Source organism: Phascolarctos cinereus, unplaced genomic scaffold, assembly GCF_003287225.1.
Source record: "Phascolarctos cinereus isolate Bilbo 61053 unplaced genomic scaffold, phaCin_HiC Scaffold_726;HRSCAF=1367, whole genome shotgun sequence".
NCBI lineage: Eukaryota > Metazoa > Chordata > Mammalia > Diprotodontia > Phascolarctidae > Phascolarctos > Phascolarctos cinereus.
In genome coordinates, this window is record NW_027556098.1 from 258,034,299 (window position 1) to 258,058,278 (window position 23,980).

General features: G+C 38.6%; 1 protein-coding gene across 1 annotated transcript in view; it reads left to right on the forward strand.

Annotated features, from left to right (window-relative positions):
* Nucleotides 1-7,338: 7,338 nt before the first annotated feature.
* Nucleotides 7,339-23,980, forward strand: part of SACS (sacsin molecular chaperone) — a 46,082-nt gene continuing 29,440 nt past the window's right edge. The window contains 5 exon segments of the mRNA XM_078147079.1: nucleotides 7,339-7,597; nucleotides 7,806-7,956; nucleotides 18,232-18,319; nucleotides 19,210-19,295; nucleotides 21,535-21,646. Of these exon segments, the coding sequence (XP_078003205.1) occupies nucleotides 7,587-7,597; nucleotides 7,806-7,956; nucleotides 18,232-18,319; nucleotides 19,210-19,295; nucleotides 21,535-21,646 (448 nt within the window). The 5' untranslated portion in view covers nucleotides 7,339-7,586.

Sequence of the window (23,980 nt, forward strand, 5' to 3'; positions counted from 1 at the left end):
CAAGTTTTAGCAAGGATGACAATGTAACTGTATCAGAGTATATGGTAGTGAGTGGGGAGGGTTGGGAAGGGGTATAAAGTGTCAAAAGACTGGAAAGGCAGGAATAGGTAAGGTTAAGGTGGTGGGGAGGGGAGGCTTTAAAAGCCAAACAGCAGATTTTATCCAAGAGATGTAATGAAGATAGAAACAACAGGAAATAACAAGTGACTGGATGTGGGGGATAAGAGAGAGCAAGGAATCAAAGGTGACACCTAGGATGGGTGCTTGGAAGACTGGGAAGATGGACAGATATTCCTGATGAAGTTTCTTTGGGTGCCTTTGTCATGGCTTTCCTTACTAGTGTGGATGGGAATCCTGCTCCACTAATTTGAATGCTCCCATTGTTTAAAAAATACTTTAAAGGATATACTCCCACTGTCAACAAATTAGATTTATACATACACTCTATTCAAGTTTTTAAAAAGATAATATATTATATCACTGTTTTATAAAAATAAAAAAGGGAAATAGGAATCATGTATAGTATTAATATTCCTACAATGTATATAATACCAATGACAACAGAGATATGAGGGTATCAATAAGTTCTGCTTTTCTTAAGCAAGAATACTTAGGAGGAATACATCTATACTGGAATTATGTTATAAGCATGACTAGATTCAAGGGCAATCACTTAGCTAATTTTTGCCAAAATAGTCTTTAAGTGGTTTAGAATTATTGGCAACTAAACAATCATTTGTCATTAAAATGAACAATGGATTCAAAAGAGTGATGTAAAGTTTATCCAATAACTATTTTTTGTCATTTTATAGCACTTTGGGGAATTCACATTGCTCCCATTAAAAGTAGGAAAAGCAGGGCATCTAATTCAGTAACATTACATCATCATCTCCCCAGCTATATTCAATATAACTAAAAATAAAACACATACTACTACCAACTGAGTTGCTTGAAGGGAGCTTTGTCAGTTACTTGGTTTATTGGGTCAGTGTAAAAAAGCAATAGAGATTTAGACCGGAACCCCTCCCATGGCACCTTCCCTGCTACCTAGAAACATGTTCTATTTCCTCTAATCTTAAAAAAATCTTAACTTGATTCAGCCATTCCTATATATATATATATATATATATATATATATATTGGTTGGGGGCTGGGGGGGAAGGCAACTGAGGTTAAATGACTTGCCCAGGGTCACACAGCTAGTAAGTGTCTGAGGCAGGATTTGAACTCAGGTTCCCTTGACTCTAGGGCTGGTGTTCTATCCATTGCACCACCTTGCTGCCCCTATTATCTTATATTACTGCATTATTTCTGTTCTCCTTTTTACAGACAAACTTAGAAAAAAGACATCTATACTCACTATTAATTCTCCAAGTCATTTGGCTACCAACCTTGCCATTTGAATGAAATTATTTTCTGCAAGGTTGCCACCCGTCTTTTCGTTGCTATTATTAGGTAGTCTTTCGTCAGTACTCATTCTTTTTGGCTTTGGCATCATCTGACACTATTGACCACTCCTTTGGATACTCTCTCTGCTTCAGTGACAGTGTTTTCTCTTGGTTCTCCTCCTGTCTGGCTGTTTCATTTGCTATATCATGGTTTCCCTGGCCTCCCCTACCCACCTATCTGTAGGTGGCCCCCAAGACTCTGTTCTGGATTATCTTTTCTGTCTTAACATTGCATGAGATCAGTTATCATCTTTATGCTGCTGACTACCAAATCTATATATTTAGGCCTCGTTTCTCTCTTGAACTTTAGCTGAACACACATCACCAGCTGCCAGCTAGAGATTTTCATTTGATATCCTATGGGTATCTTAAATTCAATATGTCCAAAAGAGAATACATTATCTTTCTCCCTAAACCTCTTTTCTCCAAAACTTACCTATTTCTTACCCATTTTCAGTTACTCTGAAGTTGTAGCTTCAGAGCCTTCCTTCATTCTTCCCTCTCCCTCACTCTCCCATAACCAATCAATTATCAAATCTTGTTGATTCAATCTTTTTTCTTTTTTTTTTTTTGAGGCAATCAGGGTTAAGTGATTTGCCCAGGGTCACACAGCTAGTGTTAGGTGTCTGAGGCTAGATTTGAACTCAGGTCCTCCTGACTCCAAGGCCAGAGCTCTATTCACTGCACCACCTAGCTGTCCCTATTGTTGATTCAATCTTTTCAGTATCTCTTGTATCTGTCCTTTTCTCTCTATTAACACAGTAACCATTCTAGTTCAAACTCTTATCATTTCTCACTTAAATCATAGCAACAGCCTCCTAATAAGACTCCTTATTTCAAGTCTCTCTCTAATCCATCCTCCACACAGCTGTCAAATTAATCTTCCTAAAGTTCAAGTCTGACTGTTTCTTCGTAATACTTATAGAATAAAATTGCTTTACTAGAATCTAAGTAAATATATCTACAGCATTTCCTTGATCTATTAGATGATAACCATGGTAAACAAAACAAAACAGAACAGAACCAAGCTTAGTCTGCTGCGTACCAAACAGAACTCATTATTTTTCACTTTAGCCTTCCCTTCCTTTCCTTACTCCCATATTTTGGTCAAGGGCACCATCATTCTCCCAGACAGCTAGGTTAGCAACCTGAGAGTCATCCTCAATTCTTTACTCTTCCTTCCTCACTTCCATTCCCCCCAGCCCTGCCCCATATCAAATCAGTTTTTGTGCTTTGTTAATCCGTCTCTTCAATATCTCCCACTGTCCCCTTTTCTTTGCCCTACAATCATCCCAGCTAATGCCCTCATCCTGTCTAGCCTGAACAACTGCAAAAGCCTCATTATTGATACCTACTCCAAGATCCAGTTTCTCTCTTCTCTAATGCATCTTCCACACAGCTTTCCAGTTATGCAGGTAGTGGAAACTTGTTTATATATGGTTGAACTAGATGGCCCTTGAGGTTCTTTCCAGATCCAAAATGCAGTAATTCTGTGATCTGAGGAGAAGGAAAAAAGAGATAGATAGAACAGTTATTCTTTTCCCCTGGGAAATTCAGATTCCTGAAATTGACAAATGGGTCAGGGGTGCTAATCCTAACCTATCGGCTTGATTCTGAACACTCTTCCAGTAGCAGACTTTTCAATTAATACATTTATACATATTACATTATTTTGATGTCTCTTGTGGCATGGAGGTGACCCTTGTTTCCTAAAGGCCATGCCAGAAAATCACAAGATTTGGCAGGTTAACACAAAGCTAGAAAAGCTTTGAGTATGGGCCTGGCAAAGGCTATATGTTTGTTGTTGGAGGACCAGCCCGGCTAATTTTGGAAAGACTCATTACCAGAAGCTTGGCCACATATATATTGCAAAACTTATTCACAATCTACCTTTCCAACTTTATTACACAGTCCTCTTCTTGCTCTCTACAAGCTAGTCAACTTGGCTTTCTTGTTACTTGTACTTAATGCTCTTATTTCCATTCATTTATTTGTGAATCTCCATTCACAGCAATTCCCAATACTTGGAATGTGATTCTGCCTCTTAGAATCCTCAGTTTCCTTCAAAACTCAGTTCAAGTGCCAGTTTCTATATGAAGCCTTTCCTGATCCTCTCTGTTAGTGCTCTCCCCTTTTTATATTATCTTTCCTAATAGGATGTAACTCTGTGAGGAAAAAGATTGTTTTGCTTATGTCTTTATTTTGCTTATGTCTTTATTTCCCAGTGCCCAACATACTGCGTGGCACATAGGTGCCTGTTGATTTATCGGATAAAAGATGTTTCATTTGAGTAACTTTTAAAATCAAAGAAATATCCATTAAGATCTATTCTCACTTTATACAGAATAAAGAAGACAGATCCTTGCATTCTAGAGAAACCAGATAAACAGATATGGAAACAAAATAATATTTTCTCAAAGGTTTTAAACTTTGCAATTTTGATATTTTCCCCCCTAGATTTCTCTATACACTCTATTCTTATCTCTTGGGTAGGAATCCAGAGCAGACATTGTAGATCCAAGTAACTATAATATAGATTGCTCTTGCCCCATTCCCCACGGGTCAGGTCTGTCATATTGTATCCCAAACATTAGAGTACCATGAATAGATTGAAGAGTCTCTTTGCTACATGACTGGCCCAAGTCTCTAATGGCTGTGTTACTTAACCCTTTTTATGGACCCTGATGACCACCATCTAAGTTCCATTCAACTGTTTAATATCTGATTAGCTATTATGAAGGAATAGCTGCTTCAGCAATATGGCAAGAACAAAATACATTTTCCAATTATCTGGGAGCATAAGCACTCCTATACTACCTCGGTCACTTGGAGGTGGTGGAGAGGAAACTAGACTCACAGCTTAGCTCAGTTCCTATATAGCATTATTCCCACCAAATTCAATTCCAAAGCCAGCACTGATGGCTTCCCCTGGGCTGGAGCCTTTGACTTATGCTCCAGGCATCACTGTTGGCTGCACTATCTAGCCTGGATACCTGGACGGTTGGATCTGCATGGCTTGCCTCAAGATTACAAGCCAGATTACAGAGACTCCATTCTCTCTGCACTTTGAACAGAAAAGAATGAACAAAAAGGTCGCAGACCCAGGCCTATTTCTCAGAGTCATATGACCTAAGGTAGAAGTGGGGGGTGAAAGAAGGAAGAAGCCCTTAAGCTCTTTCCATCTTTTCCTCATAGTAGGAGTGCAGTCCTTCACTGTCACATGAAAATACAGCAAAAAGCAAAGGCCCTGGCCATTGTTGAGTCAAGCTGTTCTGGCTAGACAGGCCATAAAAAAAAAAGCTTCTTACAAACATGTGGTAGCTCCATGTAGAAAATCACACATGATCCAGTCCTCCAAACTCCCCAAAGAAATCCACAAGCATCTTCTTTGTGTGTCATCATCTTAGGTGTCCCCAACATGCAACAAACCCTCATTACAATTTCAAAAGGAATTGAATTCAACAAACATTTATTTCAGTGCCTATTATGTACGAGTCATTGTGATATTTAAAGATTAAAACAAAGAAGTCTCTACCTTCAGGGAACATATATTCTACTGGAGCTGGTACAGACAGAGATGCAGTATGTATCCAAGTAAGTATAATACAAATGAGAAATGAGAGAATACTAGCAGCAAGGGATATCTAGCAAGGCAAAACAGATTTTCAGCCATTTACATACTCTGATTTCAAACTGAACGTTGAATTTCTTTAGTTTTTATTAGACATATATAAAGTTCTACTCTTTATAACATTGTATTTTTTGAAGGCTACAAAGATTCTGAGAAGGATGAAGAGTAGATAGAATGTTATAAAGTTAAGTTGGGAGATGAAATGTTAACTTCAGTATCAGCCAGTAGTCTAATTAGGCTGGAATAGAGAATGCATGAAGGGGAACAGTATGAAAAGGACAGAAAGGTAAGCTAGAACCAGGTTGTGGAAGGCCTTAAACACTAAGGTGAGGAATTAATATTTTACTTGCATTTTATTTTTCATATGTAAATGCTTTCCTTGATTTGTTTTTGCTTTGTATTATTGGTATTAGGGAACCACTAAAATTTTTCAGAGAAGTGACATGATTAAAACTCTGCCTTATGATGAACACAAGGAAAGAAAGAAATGAGTTTAACGGATGCTTTTATTTTTTAAATTAAAATTTCCTTTGCAAATTCTCTCCTCCTCCTCCCACCCATTTGTTGTTGAGTCATTTCAGTCACGTCTGACTCTTTGTGACCCCATTTGGAAAGCAAGAAAGATAAAATCCATTACAAATATATTTAGGCATGCAAAACAAAATCCCTCACTAGCCCAAAAAAGAAAAATATGCTTCAATATGTAACAGCTTTCTATTTGGATATGGATAGCATATTTCATCATGAGTCTTTTGGAACTGTAGTTGGTAATTGTGATGATTAGAGTTGCTAAGTCATTCGAAGTTGATTATATTTACAATATTGTCGTCACTGTATAAATAGTTCTGATTTTGCATATCTCACTTTGCATCAGTTCATACATCTCTTCCCAGTTTTTTCTGAAACCATCCCCATCATTTCTTATAGCACAACAGTATTTCATCACAATGCATGCTATTTTAAAAAAACATCTCCCTATATTTTCCATCTCTCCCTTGCAGGGAGAAAAAAAGAGAGAAAAAAGACAAGAGAGGAAGGGAGAAGATGTTAGGATAAGAGTAGGAATTGAGGAAAGAGAGGGAAGAGAAGTAGGGTGGCAAAGAAGGCAAAGAAAGTAAATAAGAGACAGACAGATAAGAGCCATGAAAGAAGAGGAGGGAGAGGGATGTGATGAAGCATGTTGCTGATATATTAAAATGTTGAAAATAACAGCAAAAATGAAGCTTTTTTTTAAACAAAAAAGCATTCTTTATAAGAACACTGGAGATTAAAATTTTCAGTTAAAAAAAAGATTTCAGATTGAGGGTAAGTGTACATATAAACAGTGAAGATTAAAGCAGGGATGGGGAAACCAAACTGTCTAACTCGTATCACAGAAGGTTAGATCTGGAAGTAGCCTTAGCCATCACCTGTACACCCCTATTCCATATTTAGATGATAGAGCCTCAGAAGCTAAGTGCTTTGCCCTCCAGAGCAGGGGTTATCTCTTATCATTCTTCCTATCCTCAGTGCTTAGCTCAGTCCTCAGCTTAGAGCAGTGCCTGACACATAGTAGGAGCTTAATAAAGGCTCATTGACTGTCTGATTGTATATTGAACTCTACAACGAAAAGTGCCGCTTCTGCATTGTTGTATAGATTGCGGCAATAAGAGGCCTATAGCCATCCCTCCCTGCTGGTCATTAAAAGGTAAAGTCCTCCAGGAGAAGTGGTTTTCTTAGCCTGTTTTGTAAAGAAGTAACCTGATGCACCTCGAAGGCGGTGGGAGTGAAGAATGACTGTAATAGTTTTTTGAAGGGTGTTCCTGCCCACATGGCGTGGGCAGCACGTGCTGACTTTGTGTTACAAAGATGTGTAAGGCCTGACAGGGGCACACACACGGAGGCCCCGGAAGGGCAAGAACCCCTTCTCTCCAGACCAACCGAGAGTCTGATTCTGCGGAACAGGGAGGGGAGGGGCGGGACGGAGGGGAGGGGCGTGCCAGAAAGGAGGCGGTGAGGCGTGCTCGGGAGCCCTCCGGGAGACAGCCGCTAGGACGCGCGCCGCGGGGCTCCTGGACTAACGGTTTCGGGTCGGCGCGCGCGCTCCCTCCTCAAGACGCTCCCTCTCCGGGGCGCGCGCCTGGTGTCGGCGGGCGGAGTGAGAGGAGGGTGCGCGCGCCGGCGCCGGCGCCGGCGCCGTTTCCTCCTCTTTCATTTCTACCTCAGAGGCAGGGGCGGTGGGCTTGGCGCGGGCCAGGCGGGGCCACGTGAGGTGGCGCGCGGGCGGGATGCGGACTCCTTTTCTGTCTCCGGCTCCCTCGTTCTGGGCATCCCCTGGGCGGGGTCTTGCCTGGTCCTCAGTGAAGGAGGCGGCGGCGGGACTGTCTGCGACCCCGCTCCACGGAGGGAGGGGCAGCTGAGGCCGCGGCTGGAGACTCCCGCCCCCCATCTCTCCCCCCGCCCCCCCATCCCAGCCGCCGAATCCCAACGGGGCTTCTTTCTGCGCCACCGATTGGGGACGGCTCGCCATGGGGGACAGGTAAAGCTCCCACCCGGCTCGTGACTCATCACACTCCGCGCCGGGGGGGTCTTGGATCCCGGGGTGGGCCTGGGTCCCCCGGGGCGCGCGGAGCCCCGCGTGGGTCAGCCGTCCTGCCCCGGGCTGGACGCGAGTCCCCCGTGAGCCCGGGCTGGCGCAGCGCCGTCCGCCCGCCCCGGCTCAATGGACCTCTTTGTGTTCCGCCCAGGTTAACGCGAGTGACTGTCCTCCACGGCTGCGTGGGCTGCAGGACGTACGAGGTGCCGCCCCCCGCCACGGTCCGTGATATCAAGGAGCTGATTTACCAGGACACCGACTTTCCGGCGTCTGAGCAACAGCTGTGCCACCGCGGTCGGGAGGTAACTTTTACGACTTTGTTACTTTTTTGATGCTCAGATGACAGCACACGATCCTGAAATGACACTCATAGATAACGTTTTGTAAATGCATAATGTTCAGAGTCTGTAAACTTAACTTCGATTAGTCATAAACCTGAGCATCTAGCATTCACTGTGTAAAAAGCAACGAAAGAAGCAACTGAGCAGTAAACGACAGCGAAAAATAAAGTGCCTGCTGTGTGCTATGACATTGTGCTAAGTGCAGAGGATTCAGAGGCAATAAAAGTCCCTGCTCTCAAAGACTTCTTGGTCTAATGGGAATAAATAAATAGAGTGGATAATTAGATACATCCTGGAAACAATGGTTTGTGAAACACTTAAAGACAAGTTTGAAACAGTTACTCTAAACCCTTAAATATTTTACCTGATTTTTTGTTGTTGTTGTTTTTGTAGGCATCCTAACCTCATTGCTCCAATACTCCTCCCCCATCAGGAAAAGAATGGCCCCATTACTCTGAAGTTTCACTTCCTGTGATTAAGACTTTTCAGAATGCTTCTCAGTTTCAGTGTAATTAGAGGGCTTTTTTTTGGGGGGTGGAAGTACAGTCATCAGAGTGGCATAATTTTTGCTTGTATTCTAATGTTGCTGTCTTAATCATCAAATATTATATCTTTACCTTTTTTTTTCCTTTTTTGGTAAGAGAAGGATTTTTTTCCCCAACATTTTCAGTCAGGAGAGGCAGCTTGGTGCAGTGGATGGAGAGCTGGCCCAGAAATCTGGAAGAGCTGACTTTAAGTCTTGCATCTAACACAGCTTCATTACTGTGGACAAGTTAGTTAATCACTCAGTGCCCCAGAAAACTCCTCCAAGACCATATATGTAATAGATTAGTTGCAGATCTATATTAGTGGAAGGAGTTTCTGCAGCAGGAACTCTCTACACCAGTGAAATCAAAGGAAATGAATTTAAAAAAAAATCGGCTGTTGACCTAAGATTTCTGACATTCGGGGCATGCAGACAAAAAATGTTCTTAACTTTTTTTTTTGCTTTTGATTAGGCAATTGGGGTTAAATGACTTGCCTAGGGTCACACAGCTAGTAAGTGTCAAGTGTCTGATTTGAACTCAGCTCTTCCTGACTCCAAGGCCAATGCTTTATCGACTGTGCCACCTAGCTGCCACTCAACTTAAATTTTTAAGAGAAATTTAGTTGAGAATGGTGGAGGCCTCAGGTAGAGATCTTGGACCTCAGAACAAGAGACCCTGGGGCAGGGGTGGTGGTGGTGGTGGAGGTGCGACTTTGTTTCCATGCCTTGGTTTTGGCTCTGCCTTCAACTTTTCCTTTATGGGAGTAAAATGGAATTTACAACTTCATTTTTTAGAAACACAAGCTAATTTATTGCAATTGAATATCCAATATTTTGAATACATTTTTATAGGCCCACAATATTTGACATAAGTGGTATTAACATTAGCAAATTATTTAAAATATGTTATTTAGAGAATCATAGATTTAGAAGTAGAAGGGACCTTAAGTTCTTCCTAGTCCAGCCTTCCCATTTTATGGATTAGGAAACTGAAGCCCATGGAGGTTAAGTGATTTGCCAAAGGTTGCAGAAGTAGTAAGCATTAGAGAATTTGAGCAGGGATCCTCTGATTCTAGAGCCAGTGCTCTTCCTACTGTGCTGTGAAGTAATCATTCTACCATGCAGTGAAATCAATCTTATGGACATTATCTCCATTTCAGCAAATGTGAAAAGTGTGAGTCAGAGAGGTTCAGTGACTGGTTTTCCCTTCTTGGGAGAATTAGGAGCAATAGGTGCAGGAAGAAAATGTAAGTGTGATATTTTTGCCTTATATCACAATTAGAGCTATTCAAGAGTAGAATGAATTGACTTGAAGTGATGGGGCCTTCTTTCCTGGAGGGTGAATGACAACTTTTCCAATGTGTTGATTCCTTTTTGGATATGTGAGGTGCCTTCCATTCCTGAAATTTTGTGATTTTATTACCTGTCCATAGTTACACTACACTTAACACATCACAAGTAAATGTCAAAAAAGTCAAGTTTCCTGGCTTCATCCAGGTCCTTTCCATTACTTCATTGCTTCTTACATGAAAAGTACTTGGATATTTTTCAGAATGAAATTTCTGTTAACTTTGAAGGGATTATACTAGAAAATAAACTTGCAATAAATATTATTGCCTTATAACCACATTCATTATTTAGATGTAATGATAGATCTTGGTTTTAATAATTTTAAAAAATTCCTTAAATGGATCAGTGATCTCATCAGTGTAGGTATTCCTACTTTTGAAGATTGCATCTATCCATCATGTATGATTCTTGTCATTGTCTTTCTTTATATCCTTCATAAAGGGCCCATCAGTTACTATTGGAGGCCTTTATGTGGTTCTTTTAATATTTTGTGAGTATCAGTGGATACTTGGCTTGCCTATATGTTATGCTTCACTCACTTCTTTTCCTGAGAACACATGCCCTTGATATGTTCTAAACTTCTTCATTACAAATTACCAGTGTTGAAATTCTTCATCTACTATATCTTTTTGTTGCTCTTTGGACTAATTGAAAATTTAAAAATATTACAAAAATGTGAAAACCCCACAATGCGGTATTTGTTTTAAAATAGGAGCTTGTTAATGTATTTCAAATGTGGGAACCATATAGGGAAAATTTTTTGAGCAGCTGATGCCTATTCTCTCCAGCATCAATGCCAAAACACAGGGGTCAGACACAGAGTCAGCCATCCCCACCAATTGCCTGTGGTTACCTATACTGCAGACAATCCAGGCTAACTAAATCAGCAAAGGACCCTGAAGGAAAAACAGGAGGCAGCCTGTGCCAAGTGAGTGAAATCACTTCCACTTTGATCAACTATCACCTCACCTCAGACCCTAGTGGAGATAGCCCTTCCCCTGCAACCATATTTCAGGGAAGTATTCCTTTTAGAAAAGGTTCCCATCATCCTTGTCATCACCAACACCAATTCTCACTTCCCTCTCCCCTCATCCAATTACCAATTCTTGTTTACCTTTGCAACTTCTCTCAAATATGCTTTCTTTTCTCTTCAAAGACCCTTATCTCCTCATTCTTGCACTATTGTATTAGCCTACTGGTTGGTCTCCCTGCCTCAAGTCTCCTCACTCTAATCTGACTTCGATTCCACTGCTAAAATAATCTTTCTAAAGAACAGGTCTCCCTATGTCACTCCCTCTCTCCTTGCTTAGCCCATTCAGTAAACTCCATTGATTTGGAGATAAAAATCTTGAAAATTGAATACAAAACCCTCTCTTTGGCCTCTGAAGCCTTTCATAACCATATTACCTTTCTAGTCTTTTTATAAGTTATTCTGCTCCATGTACTCTACAATCCTGTGACACTGGCCTCATTATTCTTTGCACGTCACTTTATCTGCCAACTTTTTGCATTTTCATTGATTATCCTCCATATGTGGAATTCTCTCAACCTTCACTCATATCTCCTTGTTTCTGTGGCTTCCTTCAAGTTAGCTAATGTCCTACCTTCTACCAGAAGCCTTAATGGTCCCTCATAATGCTAGTGCCTTCCTTCCTAGATCATCTTTAATTTATCCTGTATACATCTTGTATGTGTGTATAGTTGTTTGTGTGTTTTCTCCCCCATTAGTCAGTTAACTTCTTGAGAGCAGGATTTTTTCCCTTACTTTTTATTCCCAGTGCTTTGCACAGTGCCTGGCAGATAGCAATCACTTACTAAATGCATTGGTCAAATGGGATTTGCTATAATGATATTTGTAATGTTGTTTCTATTTTTAATATTATTGAATCTGTAATTTGGTGAGATTTCCATTGTGCCTGTATGGTAATGTAAACTTAATGAGAAGTACTTCTAGCCCAGAATAGCAAAGCTATAAAACTAAAAAAAAAATATGGTTCCCCAGGTGACACCTGTGACTTCATCAGTATGGGTAATTTTTAGAGGTACAGTCTCTTCTCGTTTACATCTTATCCCTTGAGATTATTGTCTATGTGTTTCCATAGATAGATGTAGGATGGTTTAATGAAATGAACTGTGAGATTCAAGAGAAACCTGGGTTCATGCCATGTCTGACACTAAATATATATGTGATCATTGTCAAATCATTTATTAAAGTCTCAGTTTCCTTGCTTTTTTAGTTGCAAATCTTCATTGGTAGGAGTTTCTTCCAAAGGAGTTGCCTATAACAATGAAATCATAAGTCTGGCACACAAAAATCTGCAGAGTTGTGAGGATCAGATTTGAAAAATCTATGCAAAATTCTTTGCAGATATTAAAGTGCTGTATAAATGTCAGTTATTATTGCTAATAATATTTTCTGTAGATAATCTATCCTGTGCTCTGGGAGCCCTCCTCAGTGTCTTTTTTCATTTTGTGACCATCAGAACAGCCCTAACTCTCCTTCTGTTATCCCTTTCTTTTGTTGTATGCCTAGCCCACATCCTTTTCCAGTCATGCATTTTCTCATGTCAAGTTGACTAGCATTTATTAAACATCTGCTATGTGTCAGGCACTGTGCTAAATGTTGGGGATTCAAAGAAAGGTAAAAATTGTGCTTCCTCTCAAAGAGCTAATAATCTAATGAGAGAGAGAAAACCTACAAGCAATTATGTACCTACAAGCTATATGCAGGATAAGTTGAAGATAATCTTAGAGGGAAGGCACTGTCATTGAAGGGAATTTAGAAAGACTTCTTGAGCTGTTAGGATTTTAGCTGAGACTTGAGGCAGCTAGGTGGCACAGTATACTGGGCCTGGAGTCAGGAAGATGAGTTCAAATTTGTCCTTAAGACACTTACTAGCTGTGTGATCTTGGGCAAGTCATGTAACCTCTGGTTGCCTCAGTTTCCTCAACTGTAAAATGGGAATTATAGTAAACCTATCTTCCAAGGTTGTTATTAGGATCAAATGAAATAATATTTGTAAAGTGCTTACCACGCTGTGTGGCACATAGTAGGTGCTTAATAAATGCTTATTTTTTACTTTCCTTCCTTCCTTCCTTCCTTCCTTCCTTCCTTCCTTCCTTCCTTCCTTCCTTCCTTCCTTCCTTCCTTCCTTCCTTCCTTCCTTCCTTCCTTCCTTCCTTCCTTCCTTCCTTCCTGCCTTCCTGCCTTCCTGCCTTCCTGCCTTCCTGCCTTCCTGCCTTCCTGCCTTCCTGCTTGACATGAGGGAGAGATTTCAGGCATGGGAGACAAGACAGTGGAAATGAAAGAAGTTAGGGGATGGATTTTCTGTGTGAGGAACAGCAAGGAAGTCAGTGTCACTAGATCACAGAATAAATACATGGGATGAGGGAATAAGGTGGAAGACTGGAAAGGTAGGAGGGGGGCAGGTTATGAAGAGCTTTGAACACCAAACAAACGATTTTATATTTGATCTTAGAGGTGATAGGGAGCCACTGGAGTTTATTGAATAGGTGGGGTGATATCATCAGACTGGTGCTTTAGGAAAATCATTTTGAAAGCTGAATGGACAGGATGAACTGGAGTAGGGATAGGCTGAGGTAGGGAGACCAATCAGCATGGTTTTTCAGTAGGCTAGGGGTGAGGTGATAAGGGCCTACATTGAAGTGATGGCAGTGTCAGAGGAGAGAAAGAGACTTTATACAAGAGTTGTGAAGGTCAAATAACTTCACTTGGCAACTGATTGGATATGGGGGGCAAAAGAGTGAGGAGTTGAAGATGACTCTTAGGTTGGAAGCCTGTAAGGAAGCAGAGACAGTTTGTGGGGATTGGAGGGAAAGATAACAAATTTAGTTTTGGACATGTTAGAGTTTAATATGTCTTCAGGGCATCCAGTTCAAGATATCCAATAGGCATTTGGAGATTTGAGACAAGTTAAGGAGAGATGTGAGAACTGGATAAATAAATCTGATAATTATTTGCATAGAGGTGGTAATTGAATCCATGGGAGCTAGGTGAAGTCATAGAGGGAGAAGAGAAGATGCCCAGGAAAAAAATTTTGGGAAATATCAATGGCTAGCCCTTGTGACCTGGCTGCAGATTCAGCAAAGGAGACTAAGGAGTAGTCAGACCGGAAGGAGAAGAATCATAATAGATTAGTGTCATTGAAACCTTGAGAGAAAAGGTTGTCAAGAAGAGGGTGATTGACAGTATCAGAGGTTGTAGAGAGGTCAAGAAGCAAGAGGATTGAGAAAAGGCCATTGGATCTGGCACATAAAGAGGGCATTGGTAACTTTATGGGGAGCATTTTTTGAGTAAATCCAGTGTGAATGATGAGGTTGGAAGCCAAATAGTAGACAGTTGAGTGTGAGAGGAAAGGAAGTATAGACGTTGATTATAGTCACAAAAGGGAAGAGATATATGAGACGATTGCTAGTGGGATGTACAGCTCAAGTGAGAATTTTTTGAGGATTGGGGTGATATGTACATGTTTGTAGATAGTAGGGAAGCAGCCAGTAGACATGGAGAGATTGGAGAAAAGTGGGAAAATGAAGCTGATAGAAGGGGCCATCTGCTGGAGAAGATAGAATGGAATGCAGTCACTTCTGCATATAGAGAGAGGTTTGCCTTGACAAGGAGAAGGGCCACCTGTTCACGTGAGACAGGCCTAAGGGAGGAGATATTGACAGAAGGCGTCTATGTGATATGAGAAAATATATGCAATGTACTGCACCCAAGGACTTCCTACCTCTGCAAAGGAGTGGGGTAGTGTGTCCTCTCATATCTTTTATTTGGGACTGTGATTATTCTTTGTAATTTTGCAACATTCTCTTTTGATTGGTTTTTGTTTTTTTACTTTTACATTGCGGTAGTCATTGTGTATATTATTTTCTTAGCTCTACTTACTTTAACCCTGCATCAAATTGTATAAATGTTTCCATGTTTCTCAGTATTGGTCATCTTCCTCATTTCTTATGGCATGGTAATATTCATTACATTCATGTACCATTTAGCCATTCCTCAATCAGTGGGCACCTACTTTGTTTCCAGTTCTTTACTGCCACAAAAAATGCTATAAATATTTTGACATATATGAGAACTTTCTTCTTATCAATGGTTCCTTTGGGGTATAAGCTTAGTAGTGGATTCTCTTGGTCAAAGAGTATGGTTATTTTAATCTTCTTATTAGAATAATTCCAAATTGCATTCCAAATGTTGTACCGATTTCCATTTCTACCCACAATTGCACTAGAATACCTGTCTTACCACAACATTGACTATTCCTATTGTTTGTAATTTTGCTCATTTTCTGGGTGTGAAGTACAACCTCAGAGTTGTTTTGATTTGCTTTTCTCTTACTATTGGTGATTTGGAGCATTTTTGTATATAGGTTGTTAATAGTTTGCAATTCTTTTGAGAAATATTTGTTCGTTTCCCTTTACCACTTATCTCTTGGGGAATAGATTTGAATGAATTAAATGAATGAAAAATAAAAGCATTTATTAAAGGCTTACAATGTATCAAACACTATACTGAGGACTGGAGATAGAAATAAAATAAGTAATGTAGTCCCTACTTAAGGAGCTCACATTCTGACTGAAAAAATACTTATTAGAGTGCTTAATATGTGCAAAACATTGTGCACACACATAGAAAAACTGAGACAGTCCCTGTTGTCAAGGAGCTTATATTGTAATGGGGAAGACAACATACATGAAAGGTTTCAACTGCAAGTCATGAAAAAGTCTCATGGTCTTTGGAGTGCAGTGGCGAAGCAGATGGTAATGCTTCTTCTTTAATGTCATTTGCACTTCTAAAATTTATGATGTTGAATCATTTGACAACTTTTTCATGTTGTCAGTAGCTGTGGCTGTATCATCTGCAGGAGCTATCACCGTTTCTACATTTCTACAAGGATTGGTTCCCCAGAATGATGCCTGTGGTCAAGGGCTGAAAACATTGTCATTCCAAAAGCTATTGGGTTCAGTATCCTGAGCTATCTCCATTGGAGTCAGAGGGCAGATAGTGGCCAAGGTGGTGATGATGGTTTGACTTGCCTGCCACATGTTGACTCCTGTTTCTCACTCAAGATGCCAGCTAGACTGGCTTGCCTACCCTGAGGGGGTAGTTGGTGGGTATGTCTGGCTGCTTCTCTGCTTTAATGGATGATGGCTATGAGGACTGGGCTTAGAAGCAGGACTAGTCTTCTAGGGGTGTTGCCTCTCTCAGGACTCCTTTGTTTATCTGCCTGTTGGCAGTTGGTCAGCATTTGCTACCTGTGGTAATAAAGAAGTTTTGAGCCCTTTCTGGTCTTGTAGGCAGTCTTTTAGTTGTCTGTATATCTTGGATGCCAAACCTCGTATGAAAAATTTGATAGAAAGATTTTTTCCCATTTGATTACTTCTAATTTTGTTTGTCAAAATCTTTTCATTTTGTATAATCAGCTATCTACTTTATCTTTTGTATTAACCTTTCTACCTTGTTTATGAATACATTTTCTGCTGTGAAAGGTATGAAATTTGCTTCTCTTCTAATTTTTTATAGCATCATTTTTAATGTTAAGGCCATGTATCCATTTTGAATTTGTGGTTGATTTATGGTGTAAATGTTGGTCTAAGCCTAATTTCTGCCAGACTTTATTCCAGTTTTCCCAGAAGTTTTTGTGAAATAGGGAATTCTTTCATAAGTAATTTATGTTTGTCAAACACTAGCAAATTATTTTCTATAGACCGTGTATTTAGTCATAAAATTAACTGAAAGCTATCAAGAATATAAGGTCCTACTGTCTTTGTTATTTTGTTGATTGTGAAAAAAAGATTTGACTCAGTAGAGCAAAACATAATGTTGAAGGTTCTACTCCAACAAGTTTTCTAAAAGGCTTTTATTTAGGTAATATAAGATTTCTTGGTTATATCCTAAAAATAACTTTATCATTTTCATATTGACATCAGATGAGACATAAAACAAGGAGACATGTACTTTGCAAAGATGTTCACTACATAGTATCCAAATGGAGACATATTCTATAGATAATGAAGTCTTCTAGATGCTTACCCTTGTAGATGATATAAAGTTATCCTTTCATTGTGGGTGTCAGGGGTTCAGTGCCCCCCTTGATCTGGAAAATCCGTGTAAAATTTTTTGGTCCTCTCTTCATACCAGAGAAGAAGTCTGAATTTTTTCTTTTTCTTCTATGGGCTGTTTATAATACCTTATTGCAAAATTTGGATTAAGTATTTTTTTGTATCATCTGCTGGCTTTCGAGTTTTGTCTGTGGCTTTTATAAAACTCTCTCAAAATTCCCATCTAATGTCTTATGCTGACTCGCAATATGTCAAAATTGTGATGGGGAAAGTCACGATGTAGAAGGGATAACTATAGTGATAATTGTGGAGGGCTCCAGAATGCTATAATTCCTATGAATTATATATATTCCATTCCCATCACATGAATGCCTATTCATGACCACTAAAAAAAAATACTGACTTAACAATCCATGTAGGAGAAACCAAATTGGCTAAGAAAGCCTATTCAAACGGATATCCCATTGGATGGGCAACCTGTTGAGTTACTTCATGATTATATATTACTTGGTTTATCATTGCAGATGGATAGCAAAGTGGGCTAAATTGTTTTTGGGATATCATGTAGCACTTTCAAAGACCCCAAGTTCTTACCAGATACAAGAATTTTCTCTTAAACAATATCCTTCTGCAGTACTATATGGCTGTGAATCAAAGAAACCCATAGTCTTAGAAGAATTAAAATTCTGTGTGACTCAAAAGGGCATTGGAGAGCTATATGGCAAGTGTAAACCAAATGCATATATTAAAATGATTTTGTATTCTAGAAGTGGTCTAAAAGGTACAGGAAATATGTGATCTGAAAAAGAGGAAGGGCAGTTACGGAATCAGTGAAGTAAAACAACTGTTCAGGTGCAGTTCAGGAACCTACTAAATCTTAAATGCTAGAGGAAAGCCTTCAACATGTCAGGTAGATCCTTTATGAAAGCTATATGGAAGGCTTTTATAAGAATTTATGGGAGGATGTGAAAGACAGTCAAGTTGAGGAGATTTCAGGTTGTGATTTGTATAGTTTGAAGGAGAACCTATAATAAGTATATCACAGATCCATTGAAATATACTGTTTGGGAGGGAGAATCTACAATGCACTTTAGAAAAATTTCTAAAACATTTCAAAAAATCTTCAAGCTTTGAAACTTCAGTTTTCTGAATAATTTACTTCCTTGGATTTCTTATTTTCTTTGTGATACTGGATAACTCAGGCATTATTATTTGTTGACAGCTTTTGAATTTATATGAATAAGGAACACATCATCAATATTATTTTTCCTTTTCAGTTATCTGATTGGATCAAGATTGGAGACCTCACTTACAAAAATTATGATCTTTTCGTAAACCTTCAATCAAAAGGCTTAAAAGGAGGAGGTATATCATTGATTCTTAGAAGGGTGTGAAGTTTGTATTGTTGCAAAATGACTTCATGTTATAGACAAAGAATAAAAGAATATTATGAAATGGTGATGGTTTGAGAGAACATCAGGAAAATGAAGTTAACAAGGGTGAATGAGTTAATTCAAGCAGTTGTATGAATAAAAAGTAATGAGGCTCCCCTCAAATAATAATGGACAGAAAGATTTTGGAGAGATTAATCAATGATAAATCATTGTAAAATAATAAATACATAGAAAATTAGCACCGTGGTTTTCTTTTTTAAGAACTTCTCTTGTTCTGTTTTCAAATATGTCTGCCCCGTACAGCTCAGAAGTTGTCTGTCTCTTTACCTAAATGCATGATTGAATCTCTCCACTAGACAAACCTAATCAGAAATTTTTTAATAAGTGGGCAGAAAGCTAGGTGTGATACCCCTCACAGCAAGTGAAATTGGAATGGATAATTAATTAAAATATCTGGCCAGAGCTACTACTAACAATGAAAGAGAATTAATTTCCCTGCCTTATTTTTTAGTAGCAGTGGTACTAATTAAGTAATGCATATTTATTTTCAAAAGAAACTCATATTTTTATTTTTGAGCTAAATACTTTTGTGCTGCTCCTTAATGAAATCATGGAGCCCTCTTTAAAAGTTATAATAAACTTATTTCATAAAATTCTTTTAAACTTCAATTGTTTAATGGAATTAGATTTAATTTTTGTGAAAGGATTGAGGTAGTTCAGTTATTTTACAATGAATGCTTTGAAAGGTTTAAATTGAGTAGATGCATCAAATTTTGGAACAAAACTACATCATAGAGAATAGGTGAGTAGGTTTCATGATGGGAAAAAACGTTAACAATGACTTTTGTTTTGTGCTTTTAGGCCGATTTGGTCAAACAACTCCACCTCTTGTTGATTTTCTTAAGGATATTTTAAGAAGGTATCCAGAAGGAGGACAGATTCTTAAGGTACAGAGAACATTATTGATTTGTGTTAGATAAACTGGGTTTGTGAAAGTATTTTGATCATTCATTTAACTTCAAATCTCATTTTTGAAAAGGACCTCAGAAATCATCCAGTCCAGTATATACCTGAACAGATGTCACTTCTAAGACATCCTTGCCAAGTGGCCACTTGGCTTAAGCACCACTAGTGACAGGGAAACCAAACGTCCTTAAGTAGCTCTTTGTTGGTTAAAGAAATATTACCATGTACTGAACTTAAATATGCCTCTTCTAGGGGCAGCTAGGTGGCACAGTGGATAGAGCACCAGCCCTGAAGTGAGGAGGACCTGAGTTCAAATCTGGCCTCAGACCAAACACTTGACATGTACTAGCTGTGTGACCTTGGGCAAGTCACTTAACCCCGATTGTTTCACTAAAAAAACCCCAAAAAACAAAACAAAAATATGCCTCTTCGAAATCCCTTTTCCCTAGTTCTACCTCTTTTGGACCACAGAGAGCAAGTCTTAATTCCTCTTCTATTTGGTTAGGCTTCACATACATGAAGAGAGCCATCAGGTTTCAAATTTTCTTTTTTGGAGGTTGAATATCCCTAATACATTTGACTAAATCTGGCATGGTATCTACTTTCCTCACTATTTTGGGTGACTTCTGAACTAGCTGCTGTTTGTCCATGTCATTCATAAAATGTCACGTCCAGAAATGAGTGCGGTCCTTTATTCTTTCCTGGTGATACCACATTCAGAGAGGGACTGTCATCTTCTTAGTTGTAAACAATATACTTCTCTTATTATGCCTCTCAGAGGCAGCTGGTTGTATAGTGGATAGAGAGCTGAGCCTGGAGTAAGGAAGACTTGAATTTATATCTGTCTTTAGAGACTTACTAGTTGTGTGACCTGTGGAAGGTTACATAAACCTTTGCTTGCCTTGGTTTCCTCAACTCTAAGATAGGGATAATAATAGCACCTACCTCACAGAGTTGTTGTGAGGATCAAATGAGATATTATTTGTAATAAGTGCTTAGTATCATGGCACATAGTAGGTGTGGTATAAATGCTTATCCCTTCCTTTTTCTTTATGAAGCTTGATATCATATAGCTTTTTTTGTTTGCTATGTCATACTCTTGACTCACTTGCAGTATACAGGACTGCCAGATCTTGTTTTTTATGATACTGTTGCTTAACTATTTCTACCCCAAACTGCTTTTGTTCACTTTTTTCAAAATTCAAGTGCAGAACTTCACATTTATTATTTTTTCTCATTACTTTCAACTTATCTTTTTACCTGTTGAGATTTTTCTGAGCCTGTTGTCAGACATGTTAGCTCTCCTTTCCACCTTTTTGTATTTTTAGATTTGATAAGCATTTTTTTTGTTGCTTTTATCCTAGTGGTTGTCAAAAATGTTGAACAGCATAGGGATAAGGTCAGCTCTCTGGGACACTTCAACTATAAATCTGTCAAGTTAGCTTTGATTTACTCATTCACACTTTGTGTGGGGTCATTCAAGTGGTTATAAAGTAACTTCTCTCACCTACCCTGCTTCTTTCCATCTTGTCCACAAGGATATTTTGAGTGACTTTGTCAGATACTTTGATGAAATCCAGTTATTTCGCAGCTATAGAATTCTCTTGATCTAATCACCATGTCAGATAAGAAAATGTTAATCTGGCAAGACCTGTTTGGAGGAAGCCAGGCTGGCTCTTGGGGATCACCTTTTGCCCTTTTAAATGCCTTATAAACCATCTCTTAATAATATCTTCTGTTTTTCTAGGAATTAAAATCATGATCACTGGCCTAGAGTTTGAAGATTATTTCTTTCCTTTTTGGGAAAATGGGGACAACATTTGCCCATTTTTATACTTATAGCTCCTTTCTTGATTAGTTTTCAAAGTTTATTGTTAGTGGTTTAACAGTGGCTTATTTCATTTCTTTCAATATCTTGGGATGTAATTTATTTGGCTTATTGACATCAAATTACTTAGGCTAGCCAGGATGTTTCTTAACATCTCCTCACTTGTCTAAAGTTTATAAGATAATAGAATTATAGGTCTAGAGCTGGAAGGTATCTCAGATGTGTTAAGATTGTGGTAGGTGGCACTCAGTCTCAGTAGTGTGGAGCAGAACAATGCCTAAAATGATCAATAATTAATTGTATATTGACTTTGAAAATGCAGTAAGTTGTAAGATGGGCATCAAATGTCTATCTGTGAAATAAAGTTATTTTGGGTATGTTTTTATGGTTAGGAATTAATTCAGAATGCAGAAGATGCTGGGGCCACAGAAGTTAAATTTTTATATGATGAAACTCAATATGGAAAGGAGACTCTCTGGTCAAAAGATATGGAGCAATATCAAGGTAAGTATAGTTGGTAAGGGCAAATTTTGTTGTTTTATAATTAACACTTTGTATTTAATTTCTCCACTCCTTCAGCAATGTCTGATAACTGATGTTTAATAACAAGCCAGTGTTAAAGAGGTGCCTTCGCCAGATGATGTTAAAAAAAGTCTTGAAGCTGAGCTTTATATGATGTTCTCATAAATACATCTTGCTCTAAACAAGACAAAGGAATGTGATCATACCTTTCTCTTCAAGTCCATAGATATATTTCTGGTGCCCTTTTAATGGTCTTCTCTTCTGTGATGTTTAATGTTTTTTGGTTGGGGGTCATAGGGAGGATGATAAGAATACAAAAGTTAAAAAGAGGGGACAGTTAGATGGGGCAGTGGATAGAGTACCGGCCCTGGATTGAGGAAGACCTGAGTTTAAATCTGGCCTCAGATACCTGACACTTATTAGCTGTGTGACCCTGGGCAAGTTACTTCACCCCATTGTCTCGCCAAAAAAAAAAAAGTTAGAAGTCCTGATGGAAGAAATTTCTCCTCTCCAAACATCACCTTTAAAGTCCTTAGGTCTTCAAGTATTTACATGTCTAAATAACAGTTTTTAAAAGCTGATATCTACTTTGAGTTGTGAAGTCAGTGGAATGATTTTAAGTGCCTCTGATTGCTACAGGGAAATTTTTCAAGGAATAAGGAATCAGTTCAAAGTTTTGTAGACAGCTATATTAAGAGATGTTTGTCACCCTCAAAAATCTTTAAAAAAACAAAGCTTTTCTGAATGCTTATGAAGACAAAATTATTATTAAATGGTAGTATTTGCTGCATTTACCTTAAATTTGTGATATAATAGACATATTTTGTGTTGTAGATAAATTTTATAGTATAAGACCCCCAGTATAATCATTGTATATCTAGGTAGGAGGCACAGTGGATAGAGTGCTGGGCTTGGAGTTCAGATGACCTGAATTTAACTCCTGCCTCAGTTACTTACTGGCTGTGTCCTTGCCACTTAACTTCCAGCAGATTCTCTTTCTCTATATGTAAAGTTGGGAGGAGGATTGAACTGAGTGGCCTGTGTGGTTCCTTTCTGCTCTAAATCTGTGGTCCTTTGTGATTGTCCCTTCCTCATTTTTGCTGTTTTATAGGACTTGAATTGTAACTATATTACTTTAAATCTTATAATTATTTGAGAGGCAGTGTAGTATGATTGGTTTCAGAGTCAGAGTGACCTGGGTTCAAGTCCTGCCTCAGACAGGATAGTCCCAGTTTCATGTATTCTATCTAGTTTTCACCATGCGCCACTGAAATGTTCTAGAAATGGAAATGAAATCATAAAAGATAGAAATTTAAAAAAAACATTGTTCACAAGTGATGGAAAATCATAGACTGAAGAAACATTTTCATAACTTAGTAAAGAAAGTCTGTATTACTATGTATCTTTTAGCTGTGTATTCCAGATGTCTGTATGTGTTGTGTTTAGTGTTGATGACTTGGCTCGGCAGTGGTATACTATGGTCACCATGTTTTTATAACTATATTATAATAGTTGTCTATGCACATGTTTTACTTCTCATTATATTATAATTTCCTTGAGGGTAAGGGACGTTGTTTCCTGAATCTTTTGTACCTCTCACTGACCTAGCACAATGCATTATACATAGTATGTGCTTAACAAAGATTAGTTGGTCGAAAATTTCTTGTTGGGCTGCAGGTTCTCTTAAGCCAAAGGAGTAATTTCTTTTACTTGTGAGCTTGTTATTGTTGTTTGTGGGAAATACTTGAGTGATAACTCCAGAGGAAGCAAAATAAACTAGATTAGTAGATGCATATTAAATCTAATTGAATGAAGGATAATTTCCCCAGTACCTGCTTGTACATGCAGTGGTGAATGGAGGAAATGATCTTACAAAAAAAGAGAATAAGGTTGGAGAATGCCTTTAGAAAGGAGTTGTAAGTTGAAGTTTGAAAACCTCAGTTTTCTAATATGTAAAGATGAATGTATTGGACTAGAAGGTTTCTTAAATTCCTTGTGAACTTTCCTTCCTATTTAAAACAAAAATCAGAACACTTATGAATACTTGTTCAGGCATGCCATTTAAGGTTATAGTACTTCTATTCCAAATGGGTTTTACAAATATGTTGTGTAGAAAGACAGAGACTACTTGCAATTTGGGATGTCTTTGATTCCCATGACTTTAGCTAATGATACTTAATGGCTGGAATTTGTACACCCAATGGTTCCACCAACTGCAGTCATGGACAAATAGTTTTTGTTGTGCAACTACTTAGGAAGGTATCAAGTATATAGGACATGTAGTTATACTCTTAGGAAAATATCATGTGGCCTTGG